Source organism: Perognathus longimembris, chromosome 2, assembly GCF_023159225.1.
Source record: "Perognathus longimembris pacificus isolate PPM17 chromosome 2, ASM2315922v1, whole genome shotgun sequence".
NCBI classification, from domain to species: Eukaryota; Metazoa; Chordata; class Mammalia; order Rodentia; family Heteromyidae; genus Perognathus; species Perognathus longimembris.
Window position 1 is genome coordinate 109,980,506 of NC_063162.1, and position 21,928 is coordinate 110,002,433.

Consider the following 21,928-nt stretch of genomic DNA (forward strand, 5'->3'; position numbering starts at 1 on the left):
ATTAATATAATCAAAATGGCAATATTGCCAAAGGCTACCTACAAATTCAATGCAATGCCCATTAATATCCTAACAACATTTTTTAATGAAATAAACAAAGTAATCCAGAAATTCATATGGAACAATAAAAGACCCAGAATAGCAAAAAAAATCCTAAGCAGAAAGAACAGTGCTGGAGGAATTACAATACCAAACTTCAAGCTGTATTATAAAGCTATAGTAATAAAAACAGCTTGGTATTGGCACCAAAACAGGCCTGAAGACCAATAGAACAGAATTGAAGACCCAGAAATAAATCCACAGAACTATGCCTACTTAATCTTTGATAAACGAGCTAAAAAAATAGTCTGGAAGAAAGATAGCCTCTTTAACAAATGGTGGTGGCAAAACTGGTTCAACACCTGCAACAAACTAAAACTAGATCCTTATATATCACCCTGCACCAAAATCAATTCCAAATGGATCAAAGACCTCGAAATTAAAACAGATACCCTGAAAACACTAAAGGAAGGAGTAGGAGAAACACTTGGCCTCCTTGGAGCAGGACGGAACTTCCTTAATAAAGACCTGAAATGCGACAAATCAAAGCAAGGATGGACAAATGGGACTGCATCAAACTGCAGAGCTTCTGCAAGGCAAAGAACATAGCTCCCAAGATAAACAGAAAGCCCACAGATTGGGAAAAGATCTTTACCGGCCCTACAACAGACAAAGGCCTCATATCTAAAATATATGCAGAACTAAAAAAATTACATTCCTCCAAAACAAAACTGCAAAGAACCAATAGCCCTCTCAACAAGTGGGCTAGATACTTAAAAAGAGACTTCTCTGATGAGGAAAAGAGAATGGCCAAGAGACATATGAAAAAGTGCTCTACATCACTGGTCATAAAAGAAATGCAAATCAAAACAACATTGAGATTCCTTCTCACACTCACTAACAATAACAATTGTTGGAGGGGATGTAGCCAAAAAGGAACCCTACTTCATTGTTGGTGGGAAGACATTGTACTTTTAAAGGCAGGGGGGAGGGCACCTCGTGCATTATTAGATCAAATCTTCTCCTTCAATATTCTTGCTGTTGTACTGCCAACTACAACTCAAGTTTCTTCTGGGTACTACTTTGGTCTTCTCTTTTCTTATCAAACTGTTTGCTACTGCTTACCAATTCATTGGTAATTTTTTTTTGTTTTAGGCTTAAGTTTCCATTTCTTTTATAACTTCTTCCTTTACAACTCATAAAGACCTTTACCTTCACGCATGTTTGTAACAGAACTTTTTATTTATATTATTTTAAATGTTTCATATGAATTATTCATCTCCCTAACAATGCTATAAGTTTCTTAAGGGCATGTGTCTATTTCGTGATTTTTCTGGGCACACAGTGAAAAGATGAAAACTTATTAGTTGGTTCATAGGGTGCAAAGATGAAGAGCAATAGTGTGTAGGAACAATTCATAATGGCTGCATGAGGGTGACAATACAGGGACACCAGAAAGGCAGCTTGAAAAGGACATTTCCTTCTTCTCAAAACAATCTGTCTAGGAACACATAATATATCTCCTGTTCAAGTGATATAATAGTATTATTCAGCAATATGAAAGTAATAATCTTATTTATGGCACCTATCAAGAAATTTATTAAAACAACAACAAACCTTAAAACTGAGCCTTTGACCACTGAAACTAGAGCTAAAATTGAAATCTGGTATAATGATCAGAAACATCAAGTTTGTCAAAATTGCATTTTATGCCTGGAGATTCAGGACAGGTACTTATTCCAAGATTATAGATGATGATGATTATCACAGGAATATTCCTATGTCAGTTATTTTCATGTGAAGGATATTTAAAATGGTTTAATATCTAGAAGATGCAAAGAACCTGAAGTTAATATGAAGAAAAATGCCAGGGAAAACTATATAAATTAGGCAACATAGAAGAGAAACCTGGGCTGGGAATGTTACTTAATGGTAGAGTGCTTGCCTAGCTTGCACAAAGCTCGGGTTCGTTTCCTTGGCACCACATAAACAGAAAAAGCCAGAAATGGTGCTGTGACTCAAGAGGTAGAATGTTAGCCTTGAGAAAAATGTAGTCAGGGACAGTGGTCATGCCCTGAGTTTAAGCCCAGGAATGGCAAAAAAAAAAAAAAAAAAAAAAAAAATAAAAGAAAAGAAAAAGAAACCCAACTTCCTAATATGTAACTAAGTTTACATTTAATCGTATCAGCAGTAATCTTGGAAGTGGAAATTTTACAAAAGATACCACATTATACTACGAGAATGGTAAATGTTAGAGAAGTAGAACATTGTGTTGAAAACCTGGACAGTGACCCTACAAGAACTGCCCTGGGAGTACAGATGCTACAGATGTTCTGAGAGAAAGTTAGCAAGGGTTCTTGAAGTAATGGATGTGGACAGATAACCAAGCAGCAGCTTGCTTTCACATTTACATTCAGGTCATACAGACATGCTCAGTAATGATGTGGGAGAAAAAATGGCCACGATTTCTCACTTCTAGGACAGTGGATCATTCAGGAGTCTTGGAAGGGCTAGTGAATGCTATGAATGCTACAAGATGCTCACTCACAGGAAGAGTCAAGGAAACTACACAGTATCGGGTTAAAAAAACGTGTAAATCATAATGTTCATTTTAAGAAGAAGAATAAGATATGTAAATAATAGATTTAGTTTTGGAGATCATACATACTCAAAATATTGTGTATCTAGTCAATATGCAAGTACAATTTTGGACTTACTTCAGTCATTATGATGGTTGCACTGGGGAGTACATGGTTAGGAAAGTGGAGAAAAGTCATTCAGAAAAAATTAAGTCAAACAAGAAAGATTTCTGTGGATCAATCATAGCAATGTGTTACAAGTTAAGATGTTTAATTTAAAGTATTAATGTATAGTTTAAAACAAAGAAGCCAAAATGAGAGAACAGAGGAAAGAATGGAAGGAAGAAAAATTGAAGGAAGGAAGGAAAGTAAAAACTTTCTCATTAATGTTTTAGTTTTCTTTGGCAATACATAAACTAAATGATTTTTAGATACTTTCAAATTCTAATATATTTTAATTAAAGGATGGTAGCATATTAAAAACATTGAACAAAATAATTTAAAGGGGATGTTTATTTAAAATTTCCATAAATGATAATATTATAATGAAGGGAAATTATGAGAGAGAATCAAGTAAAGCTAATGTTCAAATACAAAAATGCACAGTATAAGGCACTGTACAATTACTAAAGTTTAAAAACAACTTCAACATGCAATTTCCTAATGAAGAGAGGAAAGTATGATAAATTTTAAGATTCAAAAGGCTTCCTAGTGTTGAAGCCCAGTACAGTCTTTCTTTCATGTGTTCATGAAATGAGACAGTTGCAAAATAGCAGCAGCATAGTAATGCATTTCTTTAAGTCAATATGTGAGCTAGAGTAAAGGTAAGATGTCCTAATGCTCTTCAATATAAGCCCCATTATATGAATAAAGAAAGTTAGTCCAGACATACATGTCTATGGAGTGTATCTTCACACAAACACACACTTGCTATCAATATGAGTCATACCCAGGAACAAGAGGAGTTTGAAAGTGAGTTAGTGTTCTTTGTTATTTGTTTTTTTTTTTTTGTTGTTGTTGTTGTTGTTTTGCCAGTCCTGGGGCTTGGACTCAGGGCCTGAGCACTGTCTCTGTCTTCTTTTTGCTCAAGGCTAGCACTCTGCCACTTGAGTTACAGCGCCACTTCTGGCCATTTTCTATATATGTGGTGCTGGGGAATTGAACCCAGGGCCTCATGTATACGCGGCAAGCACTCTTGCCACTAGGCCATATCCCCAGCCCCCTTTGTTAATTGGGGTTTATCTGTTAACTTGGCTTGCATCATCATAATACCTAGCTTAATAAATTGTACCAGTGTGGGGGAAAAACATGTATGGATCTGCACATGATTCTACAGACTCAGGAAGATACGTTTAATTTTTAAAGATATTCTTTTTTCTGAATTCTAGATTTAAATTCAATTTCTAGATTTAAATTATAGAGAAATATCTATTCTCAGAGCATCATTCTTTATGAATATTAGGGGAAATGTGTCTCTACCAGGAGGGAAATAAAATTTGTGGACTAAGTATAAAGAAATAAAAGTAATAAAAATAAAAATATTTGCACTAAAATATTAGGGACATATGACACTAAGGAAATACTCTTATCAATGCTAAACCTTAGGTTCAGAAAATTTAGTGATTGTAATGAGCTATTAGTTTAGAAAAGATAAGCATTTAGAAAATAAATTGAAAAGAAAAACATCCAAATTATTAAACAGATGTTTCAAGTAAGACAAGAGTTCGTGCACTTTATGTTATGAAAACAAGAAAAACAAAGAAATGTCATTCATATGGAACAAAGACCCATGTATTCAGGACATGTGTATGAAGACAAAAACATAAAATTACAGCGTCATTGATTTTGACACTTCCTGCCATACTGCAGCTTTGATGAAGGTCAGGAAAATGTGAGTCGTCACAAACAAGATAGTAGAACAAGATTTTACTTCATAATTGTCCTAGCTATGGTGACATAAAATAATCAACATTAACAAGTTTCATTTGTACAGTCTATTGTGCATGGTTTTGTTTTTATAGAATAAGCTACTCCTTAATGCATAAAACCAGGTTCTAATTTAGTCTTTATTCTATTCAGAAACAATGAACTCTTAAGTTTAGTGAAAGGAGCTGCTGTCTGGTAAGTTCACTGTGCCTATTCAGTTTCTCCATAATATTTAATTGACTTTTATTAATTTACACAGCTTAATAGGTGGTCTGAAAGTAGAGTCTGAAAAGAGTTAAAAGAATTGGGAGTGACTTGTAATTGAATTTTTGGAGTTTTAATGTTAATTTACACATTGCTTTTGAATTCCAATTGTAACCATGCACATTTGTGCCCTTTTTAATTCTACACAATTCACACACTAGGCTATTTTTAACAGACAAAAATGTATATTTCTTCTTTATTGGAGACTACAATAAAAGGATCAATAAGGAGCAAGGGGAAAAAATTTCTCAATATTTATCAAAGAACAAATTTTATAAATTAAGACTGTGGTCTTAATGTACCAGCAACTTATCCATCTGCTTATGTCACCCTGGCATAGGCATAATAGTTCTTGGCATAATTTCTTAAATTTCTTCACTGGAGATTTAGGAACCTCATTCATTCCTAGAACCAAACTTTCTTCCAGTGTCACTGGGAAATATTCTATGATATTGTTGCTAAATGACAAAAGAACAAAACTCAAGAGGAATAAAAGTTCAAGACATTCTTTGGTTTGACAAGCATTCAGCAAAATGTAGACTCTTAGATATATTTTAATTAAAAATTTTTTCACTCAAATTATGGACATGCATTTCACAAGGATAGTCATTTAATAAGGCTTTAATCATTTGATCTTAAGTACAGGCTCCAAATTTAGAGTTCATGTTCTGTCTTTGTACATTGCAATTTATATTTTAATATTATGTCCATCATTTCAATAACTGCTCGCTTCTAACCTCATATCCCATACTCAACATGTTATAACCTAAGTGATCCCCAAATATAATATCTCCCATTTGCTAGCTAGTGTTTTCCTGTTTCGTTCTAAACAAATTCTAACATTTTTGTAAGGGCCTATAAGCCCCTGAATGAGCTGGCAGCTTTATTTACCTCTATGATTCATGGTCAATTATGCTCCCTGTCCCTCATTTCCCTCCATCTTCACTGATTATTCCTCTGCTGTTCTTTAAAGATGTGAGATGCACTCCTTCCTCAACAGCCATTTGTATCTGACATTGCTATTATCTAGAAAGTTCATCCATATAGTCAAATGGTCTTTTTGCTTATTTTTCTCAGAATTTCTTGTTTTCAAATGTCACTCTCTTGGTGACATTCTTATAAAAATTTCCATTACAATGCTTTTAAAACTGCAACCTCTCAGCCATGCCCTGATGGTTTGAATTTGTAACTTTAGCCACTCAGGAGGCTGAGACCTCCTGAGGGCCACAATTTGAAGGCAGCCAAAATACAAAAGTCCATAAGACTCCATTTCCATTTAAATTTCACTAGTTAATTGAGATATGGCTCAAGTGGTAAAGGCCATCATGAACAAGCAGGCTGTGAGAGCAAGAGGCAAAAGTTGCACCCACTCTCTGCAAGTAATCGTTGCTATTTTTTCTTACCATTCTCTGACACACTTACTATTACTTTTTGCTTTCTTCACAGTACAATTTACATTAAAGCAGAATTCAAAATATCCATTTTAGAGGATGAACTAAACATTATTCTTGACACAAATGCATGGCAATAGGTTAGTGTATGTTAGTTTTCTATCAATATTTCCACAAATAATAAATCACACTTGTGATGTTTTATACCAGTAGGCAAGAGTAAAAGTGTGTACAGTTTGAAAATAGTTCATTTATGTTCATAATGTAGTACAGTGGTTCAGGTTATCTGAACTTAAAATGGGAGTTTTTCAAATTATGAGCAGGTTCTTTGATGTTTAAAGATGACAAGTTGTGCTTTAATTAACAAAGTTAGAGTAGTGTGCTCCAATATACTCTTATTTTAAAAAGTATATATAAGGATCAAGGCAGCATTGGACTTTTTCAGAATTTGAATACAAGACCTTTTATAAAAGTTTTCTATTCATTTCACATTAAAAACTAAATTTAGAATTCTGGTTTGGGAGGATTTATTTTTTAGTTGAAAGAACATAGAGACATATAGTATACTACATCACACTAGCAGTGAGCTAATAAATATTTTATGTCTTATTTGCTCCCTTGTAAATGAAATAAAATTTGGGACTAGAATGACATATGTTATAGAGAATATACTTAGTCCTTGGTACTCAGACAATGAATGGATGTAAATTAACACAGCTTTGGAATGAAAATACTTGAGATTAAACCTCCAGCATGCCACTATTGTGTACAGGTGATAACTCTCTCTATTTCAGTTTTGAGTGTGTAGGGTAGGATAATTCTATTTACCATGCAATTGTGCAATCTAGGGATAAAAAGGGTAGCCACCTGCTCTAGTTCCCGTGGGATATAGTTGCTTGTTAAATAATTGCTTCATCTTCCAGGAGTGTTCTGGTAAGTCTCTTTGTGATTTTAGATTTGCTCTAGCATTTCACTTATTGCTTAGTTTCTAAATATAAAGTTAAAGCAAAAATCTTACCCCTATGAGTATACTATTTATTGATAATTCTAGAGGGTTCAATCCAAGAAATAACAAGCTTAATCAGGAAAATATCCAAGAATTGAATATTTTATTTTAATAGAAGATGTTAGTTTAATAGTCTGACAAGTTATCAACTTTTTACATTTTGTGGCATTGGGAGAAGCTGTTGGCCATTGTGAGTTTTACTCTAAAGAACATTCTTATAGGAGGTAAAACTTGCCCTGGTAAATGTAAACTTACTATGATCTACATTTGATAATGCAATTAACTTATATGTATCTCATTATAAATAACATGGAGGAATGATGATAAATGTAAAGAGATCTTTAAATCAAACAGGATCCACTTGCAAAAGTATTCTGTTTAAAGGATGGACTAAAAATTATGGGCAAGGAGATGAGATTATCAGCAGTATAAGAAAGCAGCTTATAATGAATATTAGTGGATGAAGTAAATCAGGATAATCTGGTGGAGATTTCAAAATAAGGTTGATTACTTTGTGTTCCAAATGAGGAACAAACAAGCTGAGGGAAAGACACCACCGATGAAACAATTCCGGATCTTCTGAAGCCATTCAACTGGAGGAATTATCAAATATTCCTAAATCCTCTCTTGCCAAAGGAATTATGATGTAGTTTTAAAAGCTGTTTCACCTCATATTTGTGAAGTAGAAAATATCCTAACACTGAGTGAATAATTTAATTCAGCATATTGTGCTATAATATTTCATATGTCTATGCTTAGCATGTCAGGAGGTTTAGAAATTTCCTTTCCTGAAGGATTTCAGTATTGTCTTTAGTCACTGTTTTAAAGTTGCATTGCTTCCTCACTATTCCAGACCCCCAAGATTTATAAATTTAATAAGCTCTTAAATATGCTTTGTAACTGTAGATAAAAAATTGTTAGATTATTTTAATTTCACCAGAAAAAAATGAATAAGTACTTTGGGCTTCCAATGACAAATATTTAATCTCCCATACCAAAATAAAGCAGAATTTTCCTTATTCACTGCCTACCAGGTACATACCTGAGCTCTAACTGATGTTGTAGGTCCTGTCTCCAAACTTTCTTTCTGTTATTAAATTTGCCACCTTCTCTGTACCAGGAGCTATTTCTCCAAGAAATGGAGGTGATCTCCTTCTGGTATAAACAGGGGTATTCTTTTTTGGTTGTTGGTTTACTTGCTCCTTTATAATTTCACTTTTGTGAAAATTTAGTTCAAAGCCCATATCAACAACAATGATCTACCTTCTATAACTGGTACTCTAACTTCTCCCTGTACACAATCTGCAACCTTGACTCAACCTTGACTGTTAGTTGGTAAATGCCTCCCAACTATTCTGCGCATGTGCTTTAAATATGGTCTAACCCTAAATTCCAAGCATGTCCAAGGCAAACCTCTCACATCATTAGGTGGTTTCAGGAATAAAATCTTCATTTCCCAAACTATTTATAGAATGAAAGAGCTGATATCATAACTTTGTTCCCAGTGGACAGTAAATCTTCCTATGTGTTTCACATATACTTCAAAGGCAATATTTTACAGCAAGTTTATTGTGGCTATTGCTATTTAAATTTTATTATTCATATGTGTTCTGATTACTCTACTTCAGAAACATTAACTTGGCCAATACAGTTTAAGACTACCTTCTGATAACATGACTATACAAGATTATGAAGCTGTAAGTATTTCCTGAATGAAATTTTCATTTCCAGAATCCAAACTATTGATTAGTAGATTTATATATTTATATAAAACAATCGATATGTGCAGTACAAGAAATGTATCCAATGCCTAACATATGAAACTGTAACCTCTCTGTACATCAGTTTGATAATAAAAATTTGAAAAAAATAAATATAAAGTCAATATGATTCAAAATATATGTACATGCATTTATGTAAATCATATTTAATAAAGAAAACTGACTTTTAAAATAAGATGTGTATAACATAACACATAATTACTTTCTCTCTCTTCCTTTTTTCCCTCCCTCCCTCCCCCTCTTCCTTCCTTCCTTCCTTCCTTCCTTCCTTCCTTCCTTCCTTCCTTCCTTCCTTCCTTCCTTCCTTCCTTCCTTCCTTCCTTCCTTCCTTCTTCTTTGTTTCTCTCTTTCCCTGTCTCTGTGTCTCTATCTCTGTCTCTCTCTCTTTCTTTTTCTTTCTTTGTTTCTTTTTTGTTGGTCGTGAAGCTTTTGTGCTCAAGGTTAGCACCCTATCCCTTTTGAACCACAGCTCCCATATGTTTTTTTGGATGGTTAATTGGAGTTAAGAGTCTAATTAGAGATAAGACTTTCCTGCTTGGACTGGCTTCCAACTGTGACCCTCAGATCTCAGGTTCCTCAGTAGCTAGGATTACCAGTGTGTGTCACCAGCTCCCAACATCGCAGTTTAATTTTTCAACAACCCAAATCACCTATTTGCTGATCACACACCACAGGCGATTCCATGAGTTTGCAACTATAAATTACCTCTTCTTTTCTTGACTCACGTCCTTTCTGTACAAACCAGATGACTTTTGCTTGTAAAGATCGTGGGGTACATTCCAGCAAAGTACTGTTGTTTTCTATGCCATAAGCCAATCGCTCTTCAGTCTTATCCAATGCATCTCCTACAGAAGGGATGTTAATAGGAGCTTAAGATTTGGATTTGACTGGTTAAAAAACTTTCTCTAAAACATATTCTTTATTATGATTTCCGTGACCATATGAACAACTAATTATTTATTGCTCGTTTATATGCAAGGTCATTTAGCAAAATTATTTAGAGGGTGCTTATTGAAATGGAGGCATTGGAAAGAAACAGGCCCTAAGGAATGGAATAGAAGACAGTAACTGGGAATTTGGCTTCAAAAGATGAGATGCTCCTCTCAGTAAGAAGGTGTTACACCCACAGAAAAATGATGAGAACTTCACTGATAAAGCAAGAAAAAGACCATGAATACCAAGTGCTAAAGCAAAGCAGAGGTGAAGTTCATGGTTACACACAGAAGCAGAAATGACAATTCCACATGGCGTGATGACACATAAATAAGTGTGAGCAACATCTAAACAAGAAAAATTACTTGTTCCGGTGTCAGGCTATTTTGTGAGAAGACAAGGACTTTGTGAACCCGAGTTTCTCCGTCTAATCTGCCTTAAACCAGAAAGGCTCTGGCTAGGCTGAAATGTAAATTTATATAAGGCAAATGTACTTACCTCTTATAACGAATAAAAACAAGATATTTTTGTTCTTGTTTTAACTAAGCTGCGTTCAATAGATAGATCCCATACATTTCCCCCAATACTTCAGTATTCCTTTTTGTCCGCATACATGATTCCTAAATTTCCCGAAGATGAAGGCAACATGGTATCTTGCCAGTATTTCCAAAGGTTTGAATCCTGATTGGCGTGCACCTAACAGCTGATGCTGGCTAGTGATCTGTGAGTGGGCTGCACATCTAACAGTTGATGCTGGCTTGTGATCCCAAGGTTCAGCTCCAATCTGTGGAGCCTTCTTCCTGCCCTAGGAGTGTAGTGTCAGCGGGTTCCAGTGACACAAAACATAAACTGTTCTATTGTAATTTATTTTAATGTGAGGAGTCAAAAAGTCACCTTTTGTGGTGGGCGGGTGTCATGATTAACTTCGTTACATTTTCCTAAAACTGAAACCAGCCAACTTCTAGGGCTTATTGCAGTGAAAAATGAAAGAATTTTTACCTTTTCCAGTCTCATTAGGTGACCTGATATAAGTGCTATTGGAAGAAATGAATGGTGTAAGACATTGTGCACCCGTCCCTGCCATATGCTACATCTTTTCTTTAGGGTTCCCTGGCTTTGTGATCTAGTATAAAATTAAATTACCTCATTCTGCATAAACTTTCCACCAAATCCATAGTGTTTTAACTACTCCAAAGAAAATAAATATATATTCTCATAGATCAATAGATGTTATCCTATTAGAAATGAATCACATAAAATGAGTTAATATAAGAAATGTGCCTTCTTGACTTCAGTGTACTCTGTAGGAAACACATTAAAATTGATTTTAAAAGTGATTACCAACAGGGCTGGGGATATAGCCTAGTGGCAAGAGTGCCTGCCTCGGATACATGAGGCCCTAGGTTCGATTCCCCAGCACCACATATACAGAAAACGGCCAGAAGCGGCGCTGTGGCTCAAGTGGCAGAGTGCTAGCCTTGAGCGGGAAGAAGCCAGGGACAGTGCTCAGGCCCTGAGTCCAAGGCCCAAGAATGGCCAAAAAAAAAAAAGTGATTACCAACAAACTGCTGTCCAAAGCATTGTTGAGCTGCATTTCCATGCCGCACATCTTGTCTGCGGAAACGCCTGCAAGCATGAAAATGCACTTATTAGATGGTCAACTTTTCATTTTCAGGATTTTACTATATTAACAACCATATTCAAGTCTCAAGCAACATTCTGTTAGTGAAAGAACTGTTAGGTTTTTTGAAGCAAGTGTAAAATACCAATTTCATATTATCCACTGAGCATTTTCAGTAGTTAAGATCTATACAGGTCTCTTTGTCAAGAGTTTGGCATTAAACCAAACTCAGGATTCACAATAAATAATTTAAAATTTCTGCTTTACGTTTATCAAAAATTTAGTTCAAAAACAAGCTTCTAGTTTCAAAGAAGTGATCGGCTTCGGCTTAAGGACAATGGAAATCAAGGGAAACAAAGAGTTGTCAAACCATAAATGTACTATACTAAAGTACAGGTAAAGAAAGTTTTTTGACTGCAAATGTTTTGTTCCTGTACTATGATAATTAACACAAATATAGTTCCCAATTTTTAAAAAAGATGAGCTAATTATTTTCCCTCTTTCTTTTCTTCAGATTTAATATTTAGGTTGTTTATACGACCTTTCAAGTATGTGTTATATCCTTTAATTATACGTCTTACATCTGTAAAACTCAATAAAAACTATTTTTCCATATTCTAATGATTAGAATTAGGATTATCTGTAGTACATTTTCATCTTTCACAGATCGCATGTACAGCTCTAAGTATGTATATGCACAGCTATATCTGTCCATCTACCTATGGATTTGTGTGTGCATATTTAGCCATTGCTAAAGATATATGATATATGATACACATATATGTATACACACATTACACTTGTATCTATCAATCAACCAATCAATTTATAATTATATTAGTGGAAATTATTTCCAGAAAATATATCAATTCTTAAAAGTTTACTATCTTTCTAAGAATTAGCTCATCAATAATTATTTCTAAAATCAATATGATATTATTAATTCAAGTTAGAGATTAAAAATATATGGACTTAAACTTGGATGCTGGTAACTCATATCTATAATGCTAGCTATTCAGGAAGCTGAGATCTGAGGATCACGGTTATAAACCAGCCTGGGCAAGAAAGTCCATAAGACTATTATCTCCACTGAAGTACCCAGGGAAAGCCAGAAGTGGAACTGTGGCTCAAGAGTGTTAGCCTTGAGCAAAATATGCACAGTACCCAAGTCTTAAGTTCAACCCCCTGTACTGGCACATACACACAAAAAATTATTACATTAAAGATACAACTTGTTTTTATAAGCCATGCATTTATTTAATATTTACTTAATATTAAGTTTGTCCCTAGAGGATGATGGTGAATTGACAATGAACACTTTAACCATATTCAAAAGTAAAATCCAGAAAACAAATCTGATTCAAATCTCACTAATGCTATGTAGGACTTTACGCCATCTCTTTTTCCTGGCTCTATGCACTTTCATTTATGGAATGGAATTGGCTTAATAACACCTAAAATCTCTTGGAGTCTCAATGATTTCCCTTTTGTTGTTGTTGATCTAGGGTTTCTTTCCTGTCTCTAAATAATTATAATAGAATATTAGTTCAAAAGATGAACTTTCCAGTCAAATTGGAGATTAATCAACATAAGGAAAAGCATACATTGTTTTAAATATAAACATTTCAGAGTATTAAACCTTACTTAAATATGTAGTATGCTGAAATATTAAAGCCAACATTGTCATGTGAATCATTCAATTGTACTACATTGAACAGAGAACTCCAGAAAAAGGTAAATAGCAAAAATGGAAAAGATTTATGTTTTTATTTTGCTTTATACTAGCATGTATAGCTATTGGACATCTGAGAGAAGGTGTGATTGTTAATTCCTTGTTTGGTTGACTTCAGTATTGGATAATTTACATAAAGCTTGCTGAACAATGATGATTATCTGAGCAAAGCTAAACAAAGTAAAATGGAAACACTTTCCATGCTATAGAGATAGCATTTTATCGAGACAAACTGTTTACCAGAGTTGTGAAACAAAAGAAAACAGCAATCGGCTAATTCCATATAAGGAATTTGAGTAGCATGTAACGAGGGAAAAATGTTTAAAGCTCTTGGACACATACATTTATAAACAAGATATCACCTCCTCCAGCAACAAATTTTCAGTTCATTTTGTACTGTCTCAATAGTTCGGCATTTAAAAGAAATGCATGTATTAGGAATTTGAGAAAGTTTGAACAAAGTTGCCTTTCATTCTAAAAGTTGCATATTTTTCTTGCATCTCTAGTCTCTTAGAAACCTTTAAAGAGAACACTGGAATGGAAATTGATGAAAAGATTACAAGGAAAAGAAAGACCAAGCTTTATAAATTACAGACTATTTGGGAAGAAAAGACCATTTTAAACCAGTGGTTTGGATCATGAATTAATGATTTTCTTCCCTTACTCATTTTCACTCGGTAAGCAGAAAACTATTTATTTAAATACCCAGTTTTCAATTTTGGCTTTTATCAAGGTCTCAAGAAAAAATGTTCTCTGTTATAAAAGCAAACTATATTCCTTTATACCCTGAAACTTGTGCAGCAAGCTCTCTTCTGAGGATGCGTGCTGGTTCAAAGAAATGTGAGAACACTGAGAGATTTCCATCGATGCCACCGAACTGAATTATGAATTATTTCTCTGTGTGCATGGCTTCTTACGCCAGTATTTTATTCCATTGTGTCTACTACTTTGTTTATTAATCAACTTTTCCTAAAGTAACTGTTTTTTGACAGTTTCTTTTAAGTTATCACCAAGTTAGGTGGTAGTTGTTCAGTCTTTTATGTATATGCTGGTACTGGGTCTTTAACTCAATGTCTGTTGCTCATTGCTTTATTGCTTATGGTTGATACTCTAGTAACTAAGGCATGTCTCTGATACAGCTTTTTGTTGGTTAACTGGAGATGGAGTCTTTCTGACTTTTTTGTCTGGGCTAACTTTGAACCTCAGTTCTCCAGATCTCAACTTCCCGAGTAGCTAAGATTACACGTGTGAGTCACTGAAACACAGCTTGTTGTTTAGTTTAAAAAGTGAACAATTTAATTACCCAGTTAAAATACATCATTGCTACTAACAGAAAATCATTCTATTCAAAAGAATTCGTTCAAGGCTTGTAAACATTTTTATTGTTTCTAGCAACAGCAAGATAATTTGTTTTATTATAATTGTAAAATTACTTTCCTTAGGGTTTTATAGGACATTAATAATACCCTATGTTTTTTAAATAGTATAAGTAAGAATTTTGAATATTTGAACATCTTCACCATAAAGAAATGACCAGTGGTTGAAAGATGGAAATGGATACACTGATTCAATCATTACACAGTATTCACACATAAAAAGGGCACATGTATTATAAATACATTTGCATGCAGGTTGAGGGAAATTTTAATACTTTTTCATCACTAAAACTGATTCTTAAAAAGATTAACTTTTCACTAACAGATCATGCCATTCCGCTCTTGAGCCATAAATTGTCTGATTTCCCGAGTAGTCTATGCTCATTTGAAGACAATTATTTTGTAACTGGATCCTGCCTATAACTTACCTCCAAGACAGTCTTAAATGTGTTATTTGGGGAATTAAATGAAGTATTATGCATATTGTACCTGGTCTAAGACCTTAAATAATCAGTGATGAGCTACTACTGCCATTATTTGCAGTTCTATTCTCCATCTGTGGTTTTTATTTCCTGTAGGAAGTAATGAGTGTTTCTGTATACTCATTGTTCATGATACAGTAATTGTATTGGGGAAGAAAATGTAACTATCAACATTTTATTAAAAGTCACTATCAACATACTACTTATGCTCTATGCTCAGGAATGATTTCAGACATAATCACTTGTATAAAATCAATTACTTTCCTGATTTCTTTAACCCAATCAGTAAGTTATTTACTTTCAAATTCCCTTGCAAAGTTTTCCTGTGAGTTTCTTCTTTTTAAAAATACTCAATCCTTAGTTTTGCTCAAGTCAAATAAAGAAATTGCAATTCTACTCTGAGTTGAACTTGACTCTAAAAGTTTTGGGGAAAAAACACATAAATTTAAATCATTAGAATGCTTGAAATTAATATAAACTAGATGTCCGTAGAGATATTTTGACCTTATTTGCCTATAGTCACTTTATTGTAAGAACCAAATACCCCTCTTACTCTATAAGAAATAAAAACATTCTTCTATATTTATTTTCCCAAATTGTGTACAACTTCATATGGTTTGAATGGAAAAATAACCATATTCTTCAAAGTACTTTGTGAACCTAAAGTTCTGCTGAAAGAATCTTGGGTTTACCTTCTCTAATAAATGGCAATGACTTCACATTAAAGTTGTAGATCTTTAAGTCCTTTTCATTTGTGTTGAATTAAATAGCACATTTCATTAATTATATAGGTCATGCATTTGCCTAGGAGTTAAAATATTCACTTTCAAAATGAAATAAATGAAGACCAGCTGGTAGAAAAGACATGGGGAACTGTAGAATATATATTCGAATTTATTTATTTATTTTTGTTTTAAGCCTTTTAATCTTTCAAGTTCAGTGCCTTGAAGAAAAGAGGATTGTCATTTCCATATTTTAAATGTATCTGCAATTGCTTCACATCTTGTAGCAAAAATTTAACAGAGGGGAATATTTAAATGAAAAGTCAAGTGGAAAAATAAAGGTTCAAAAACATGTTTAGCTTTAGTTAATGTATACTATAGCACATTCAAGTAACATTCAGAAAAAAATTTGCAGATTTCAAAGCTTGTATTGTGAGTATAGTAACTATGATGGTTGACTTACACAAATTAGTGTGGTAATCTCTGCTACATGAGTACAAAATATAAACACACACACACACACACACACACACACACACACACACACCCATCAGAGTTGTCCTGATCAATGGGAACATTCTGTCAGTTATCCTATCTCACCTTTTTGCATGTGTGCCTGTTGGGTAGTACCGGGAACAAGATATGCCATCCCATGCACAGTAAGGATCTCGAGCCAGACAGCAGTCAGCACAGGCACTTCCATACATGTCACAGTGATGGAATCTGACTTGAGCCACATCAGAAGCAGATCCAACATACAGCTGTTGCTATAGAAGGAAGAGAGGCCACTAGTAGCAATGGACAGAATTTTCAGTGAGCTATTTCCAGGGCTTCCAGATGTATATACAATCACCTCAGTAAATGTTCACTTAAATCAAAAGCTTGCTCAGAAGTGATTGTGAACACTAAGACTGCCATTGCTATAATATTTGAAATACTTTTAAAGACATCAGCAAGCGAATAACTATATTGCAGAGCTTGACAAAAACTCAAAAAGCTGTCCATTTGTTTTTGCATTATCTAGGGAGAAAGACATGTATTAGCACAGAGTTCAAGGCATCATTTAGAGATCTAGCAACATCCATAAGGGAAGGAAGAAGTAGCCACTTAAGTATGGATACAGACATTCAAATGTGATATATATTAACACACACAAGGATGTATATCATGACATAGGATGCACTAGGTGATGTACTACTTAGAAAGGCCAAGTACCAGGACAATGAATGTTGTATGTGTCCATTTACTAGACAAGGATAGTTATTTTCAAGTAAGTTTGAGACAATTTGTTAAACAATGGTTGTTTGAGTAATTACAGTAAAGTGGAAGGAAGATGTGCTTCACTGTCATTATTACCATTACTTTTGCCAAAACACTAATGAAAAATAACTAGGAAGGAATTTTTATGATTTTGGATGTAAAATTATTCTTAACTTTCTATAAAGATTTAAAATAAAGATCTTATTGAATATAATGTGCTATTTAATTTAGTAATTTACTTAGTGGCATAAAGTTTCAGTTAAATAAGATTTGTAAGTTCTAGAGCTACACTGTATGTGCGTCTATGGTAAAATGTAGAATATTATACCAGGTATTAAGTTTTTATTAAGATGATAGATCTCATGTTAAGTGTTTTTATAATAAATTGAAATGACAGCAAAGCTTTTTTTTATAGGCAAGAGCATATGCTAAATATTCTTTTACCCTTTGATCTTAACACACACACACACACACACACACACACACACACACACACACAACTTACTCTCTTTGAAGATATCTCCATAGAAATAATGGGAACTGGATCCTGAAATTAAACAAAAGTTTCTGTTTAAATAAATTACAGGACTCTACCTTAATATGATTGTGAATCACCCCAGATCAAATTAAGTATTGAAGTGGGTGTATGTTTACAGTATGTAGCTTTCATTTCAGTAAACAACTATGTAAACCCTTTTAAATGAAAATACAGTTTTGAACTTTCTTTCCTAATAAAATTTACAGGATATACAGATGAAAAAATTAGCAAATAATTCCATCACCAGTTTATTGTTCATCTATGGAATATAATTTGTATTTGCATTTTAATATCATTTATACTTTAGAAATTCAAGTATCCTTAAAAATTCCATAAAGTCAGAATTTTTAAAGTACTTAAATTGAATTTAGAAACCAGTTGTAGTTTAGAATAGTTGTTAATTGCTAAAAAACCATATGATTCTTTAATCACTTTAACCCAACCATATTCTGTTTAAAACACCTTTCTGTTGATATTGTCATGGTGAACTACTTTGAAACCAGGATTCTGTGAATGAGAGGAAGAACTGCATTTTCTGAGAGTGCACAAGAAGAAGGACAGATGATACACAGTATAGCCTTGAGAGCATTTATCTTACATTAGCAATGTTGATTAAGACTAGAGAAGCTTTAAGGGGCAAAAAAAAAAAAGAATCTGCAAGTGGAGAAACAGTAGGCAGATGGAATTTACCCTGGGGATAATTTCCTTTGAAGATCTGTTTCTAATAGAACATTTGATCTTTTCTCCAAAGTATTTGAGAAAGTACCTTGAACTACAAAACACAGTACAGTCATGCATCATTGACTTATTTATTCAGGTAGTGGTGTTTATGTGTAAAGAAACAATGGTGGATACCGTTAATTTAAGATCCCTGGTCCCTGATATGGTCCCTAATATGAAATAAAATTTTACTTGAATGCTCAGATGCAAAATATATCAAAATGTAGCTGCTCTAATTGCCCAGGAGGATGGCTAGCTTAGCTTTGAGCTAGAGGAAATCTCTATCTAGTGAAGATAAAATGTATTATTTCTTATTAGTGAAATATTTGACACATACACATTATGCATCTGTGGCCAATCCTCACAATTTGTAGGTTCTTAATATTGACATTGGTGTTTTTTTTTTAAATTTGTAGACATCCTCGGGCCCAAAGCAGCAAAAACAAAAATGGAGTTGCAGAATAAGAACATTCCCAGATGAGATCCACCAACGCCATACTCCTTTCTCTGTCTGTCCTCATAGAGTATATGCAAATACTGTGAACAGATTATTTAATGCCATAATTTTCACATTACTACACTTTCTATAGCAACGTGTGTTTTGTTTAGGTTCAAAATGGCCTTCAAGCATGATGAGAAATTGTTGTTGAGAGTTTCTAATCCCTGAAAGTTGTGAGGCATCCTAGTGTAGAAAATGTATTAATTAGATAAAGTTCATCTAGGCATGAATTATACTGTGGTGACTATAAGCTCAATATTACTTAATCAACCACTATGTACTTAGAAAGATATGTTTAAGCAAAAATACAAATTAAGCTAGGTTATATATTGATCAGAGAACAACATTATAATCAGAAATCTACAGAATCCTCCTCAAAAGCAATAATCTGCATTCAGCATAACTATAAATTCTATACATATAGAATATATACACAAACATATGTTAATATACAATTACTTTATTCTAAGTTCCTTATTACTGCTTTCTATTATTTTTCCATTTAAAATTTATTTGTAATTAATAAACTGTAATTAAAAGTCATCCATTTGTCTTGCCACAGTATCTACAATCTAAAAAGGTATCTTTTGTTAGCATTTATAGCATATTTGCAGAAGATGTGACTTACTTCTCAACAATGCTTCTGTAATTCATACTCGATATGTCATTAATTTACAGTAACACTTATAAAATGACATTATTTTCAAAAAAACAAATAGTGGTCTCCTTTTAAAAAATCTACAAAAATCAGGTATTGGCATTTATATTGTAAATCATTTTTCATTTCAATTTTCTCTGAATTCAAAACATATCTATTAGGAGGAAAATAAACCTGGAACTTCCATGAGATCTTTGGCATTTACCTCTAAGTTTTCAGTTTCTTTAATTGCCCATGAATTTTTAACATTAAGAATACCTTAGGGGCTGGGGATATAGCCTAGTGGCAAGAGTGCCTGCCTCGGATACACGAGGCCCTAGGTTCGATTCCCCAGCACCACATATACAGAAAACGGCCAGAAGCGGCGCTGTGGCTCAAGTGGAGGAGTGCTAGCCTTGAGCAGAAAGAAGCCAGGGACAGTGCTCAGGCCCGGAGTCCAAGGCCCAGGACTGGCCAAAAAAAAAAAAAGAATACCTTAAATATTTGAAGTTCTTCTAGAATTACTTCTTCCATTGATTCAGTCTCTTGGTTGTAAATTGTGATAACTTTAAGCACAATTCCAGTATCTGTAAGAAAACGGAAAAAATACAGGACACACTATGTCATACAATGTCAATTCAAAGTAATTAAAAAACATGCAGAAACAAGGAATTCAAACAGAATTTGAAATCGAGACATAGAAAACATTTTATCCACTGCTAATTAAAACCACATGACTTCCTATACAACCATATTTTAACTCACAAAAGTAATTTTATATTCTTGACCAAATACTATGTTTTCCAATCTGCTTGATCGAAAAAATCAATCAAATTATAGGTTTAACATTCATTATCTTTTGAAATGATGAAACATGAATGATGATACATTATTTCTGTCTTCTGTGGTATAGGTTGCAACTGGGAGGCAGGTGGGGCATGGTAAGCAGGAGAAAATGAGGGAGGGGTAACAATGCTTAAAAAGAATTGTACTCATTAGCTTATTGTTGTAATTATAACCCCACTGTTCACCATCCTTACAATAAAATTTTTAAAAGTAAAGGAAAACCTTCTATTCAAGTTACTTTCATGATAAGAACAATTTCAAAAACATACACTGTTTGTTTTTTTGATGTTGGAGATTGAATGCTGCAGAAGCTGGTGCATTCTAGGAAAGCTTTTTATCATTGAGTGACATCTCTAGTCTTATATACACTTTGAAGTAGGAGAAAATATAAGTTAATTTCATTGCGGCAAAAGTGGTAGTACTCCTGACCCCATCAGACAGCTTCTACAATTATCTGTAATTTTACTTTTCTAAATTTATTTTATTTTTATTATTCATGATATTCTTTTAGTATATTCTTTACAATGTTAACAGCTGCGCATTACTTATACAAGTAATTGTTCAGAGTTAATAATAATTCATGGGAAAAAAGAAAAAAATCTTTGGATGTGTTAATCCAAGTGTTTCTGTGATACTCCAGTAATATATTTAAAAATGATCAACTTGAGTCTGGGTTAATAAATGTATATTATAATTACACTTATAGCTGTTAGTTGTACTTTTACTAAAAACAAAACAAAACATCAATTTCAAATGTAAGGACTCAGGGGCTGGGGATATGGCCTAGTGGCAAGAGTGCTCGCCTCATATACATGAAGCCCTGGGTTCGATTCCTCAGCACCACATATACAGAAAATGGCCAGAAGTGGCGCTGTGGCTCAAGTGGCAGAGTGCTATCCTTGAGCAAAAAGAAGCCAAAGACAGTGCTCAGGCCCTGAGTCCAAGCCCAGGACTGGCAAAAACAAACAAACAAACAAACAAACAAAAAAACAAAAAAACATCAAATGTAAGGACTCAGTAAATAGCTCACAATTATATTAGGTAAAAAGCAAAAATATAAGTAAAATGACTACTTTTCATCTATTGACTTGGCAATAATCACTATACATTGTAGTGGTTATTCTTGTCAGATAAATATTGGAAAAGGGATAATATTTATTGTATTTTCCAGTGCAGTTGTCAAACATTCATCAAGCCTGTTTTTTATTGTACTAAAAACCAGTGACTCAATATGATGGTCTCTTTGATTTAACATATATGATAACATAAATACATATCTGGAATTTACATATGTCTTTTACTATCCTGGACTATTATTTATATCTTCTGCTTCTCATGACATTTACAAATAACATGCATCTGTTGATATTAAAAATTTGAGTCATCCTTATGAGACTTTTAAAAAACAATAAAATTCTGTCAGAGGATACTATAAAAGAATTCAAAGCCAAATATTTTAAATATTGCTAAAGAAGTGTGATGATTTGATGATGAAGTCTTAATGTAAATCACTTTATTAGCATTTTAAAGGTCTTCATATTTAGTTACTTATTCTTTAGTTTTTTTATCACCAGAA

At 33.6% G+C, this 21,928-nt stretch overlaps 1 protein-coding gene across 2 annotated transcripts in view; it reads right to left on the bottom strand.

Annotated features, from left to right (window-relative positions):
- Nucleotides 1–21,928, bottom strand: part of Sema3e (semaphorin 3E) — a 204,485-nt gene that overhangs the window by 10,984 nt on the left and 171,573 nt on the right. For both annotated transcript variants that reach the window (XR_007210076.1, XM_048339921.1), the window contains exons 12-16: nt 20,002–20,093; nt 17,618–17,659; nt 16,453–16,619; nt 11,478–11,545; nt 9,692–9,831 (exon numbers count right to left, since the gene is read on the bottom strand). Coding sequence is in view for 1 of the 2 variants with exons in the window: in XM_048339921.1 (XP_048195878.1) it covers nt 9,692–9,831; nt 11,478–11,545; nt 16,453–16,619; nt 17,618–17,659; nt 20,002–20,093 (509 nt within the window). In the remaining variant the exon portion in view is untranslated. The remainder of the gene's footprint in view (nt 1–9,691; nt 9,832–11,477; nt 11,546–16,452; nt 16,620–17,617; nt 17,660–20,001; nt 20,094–21,928) is intronic.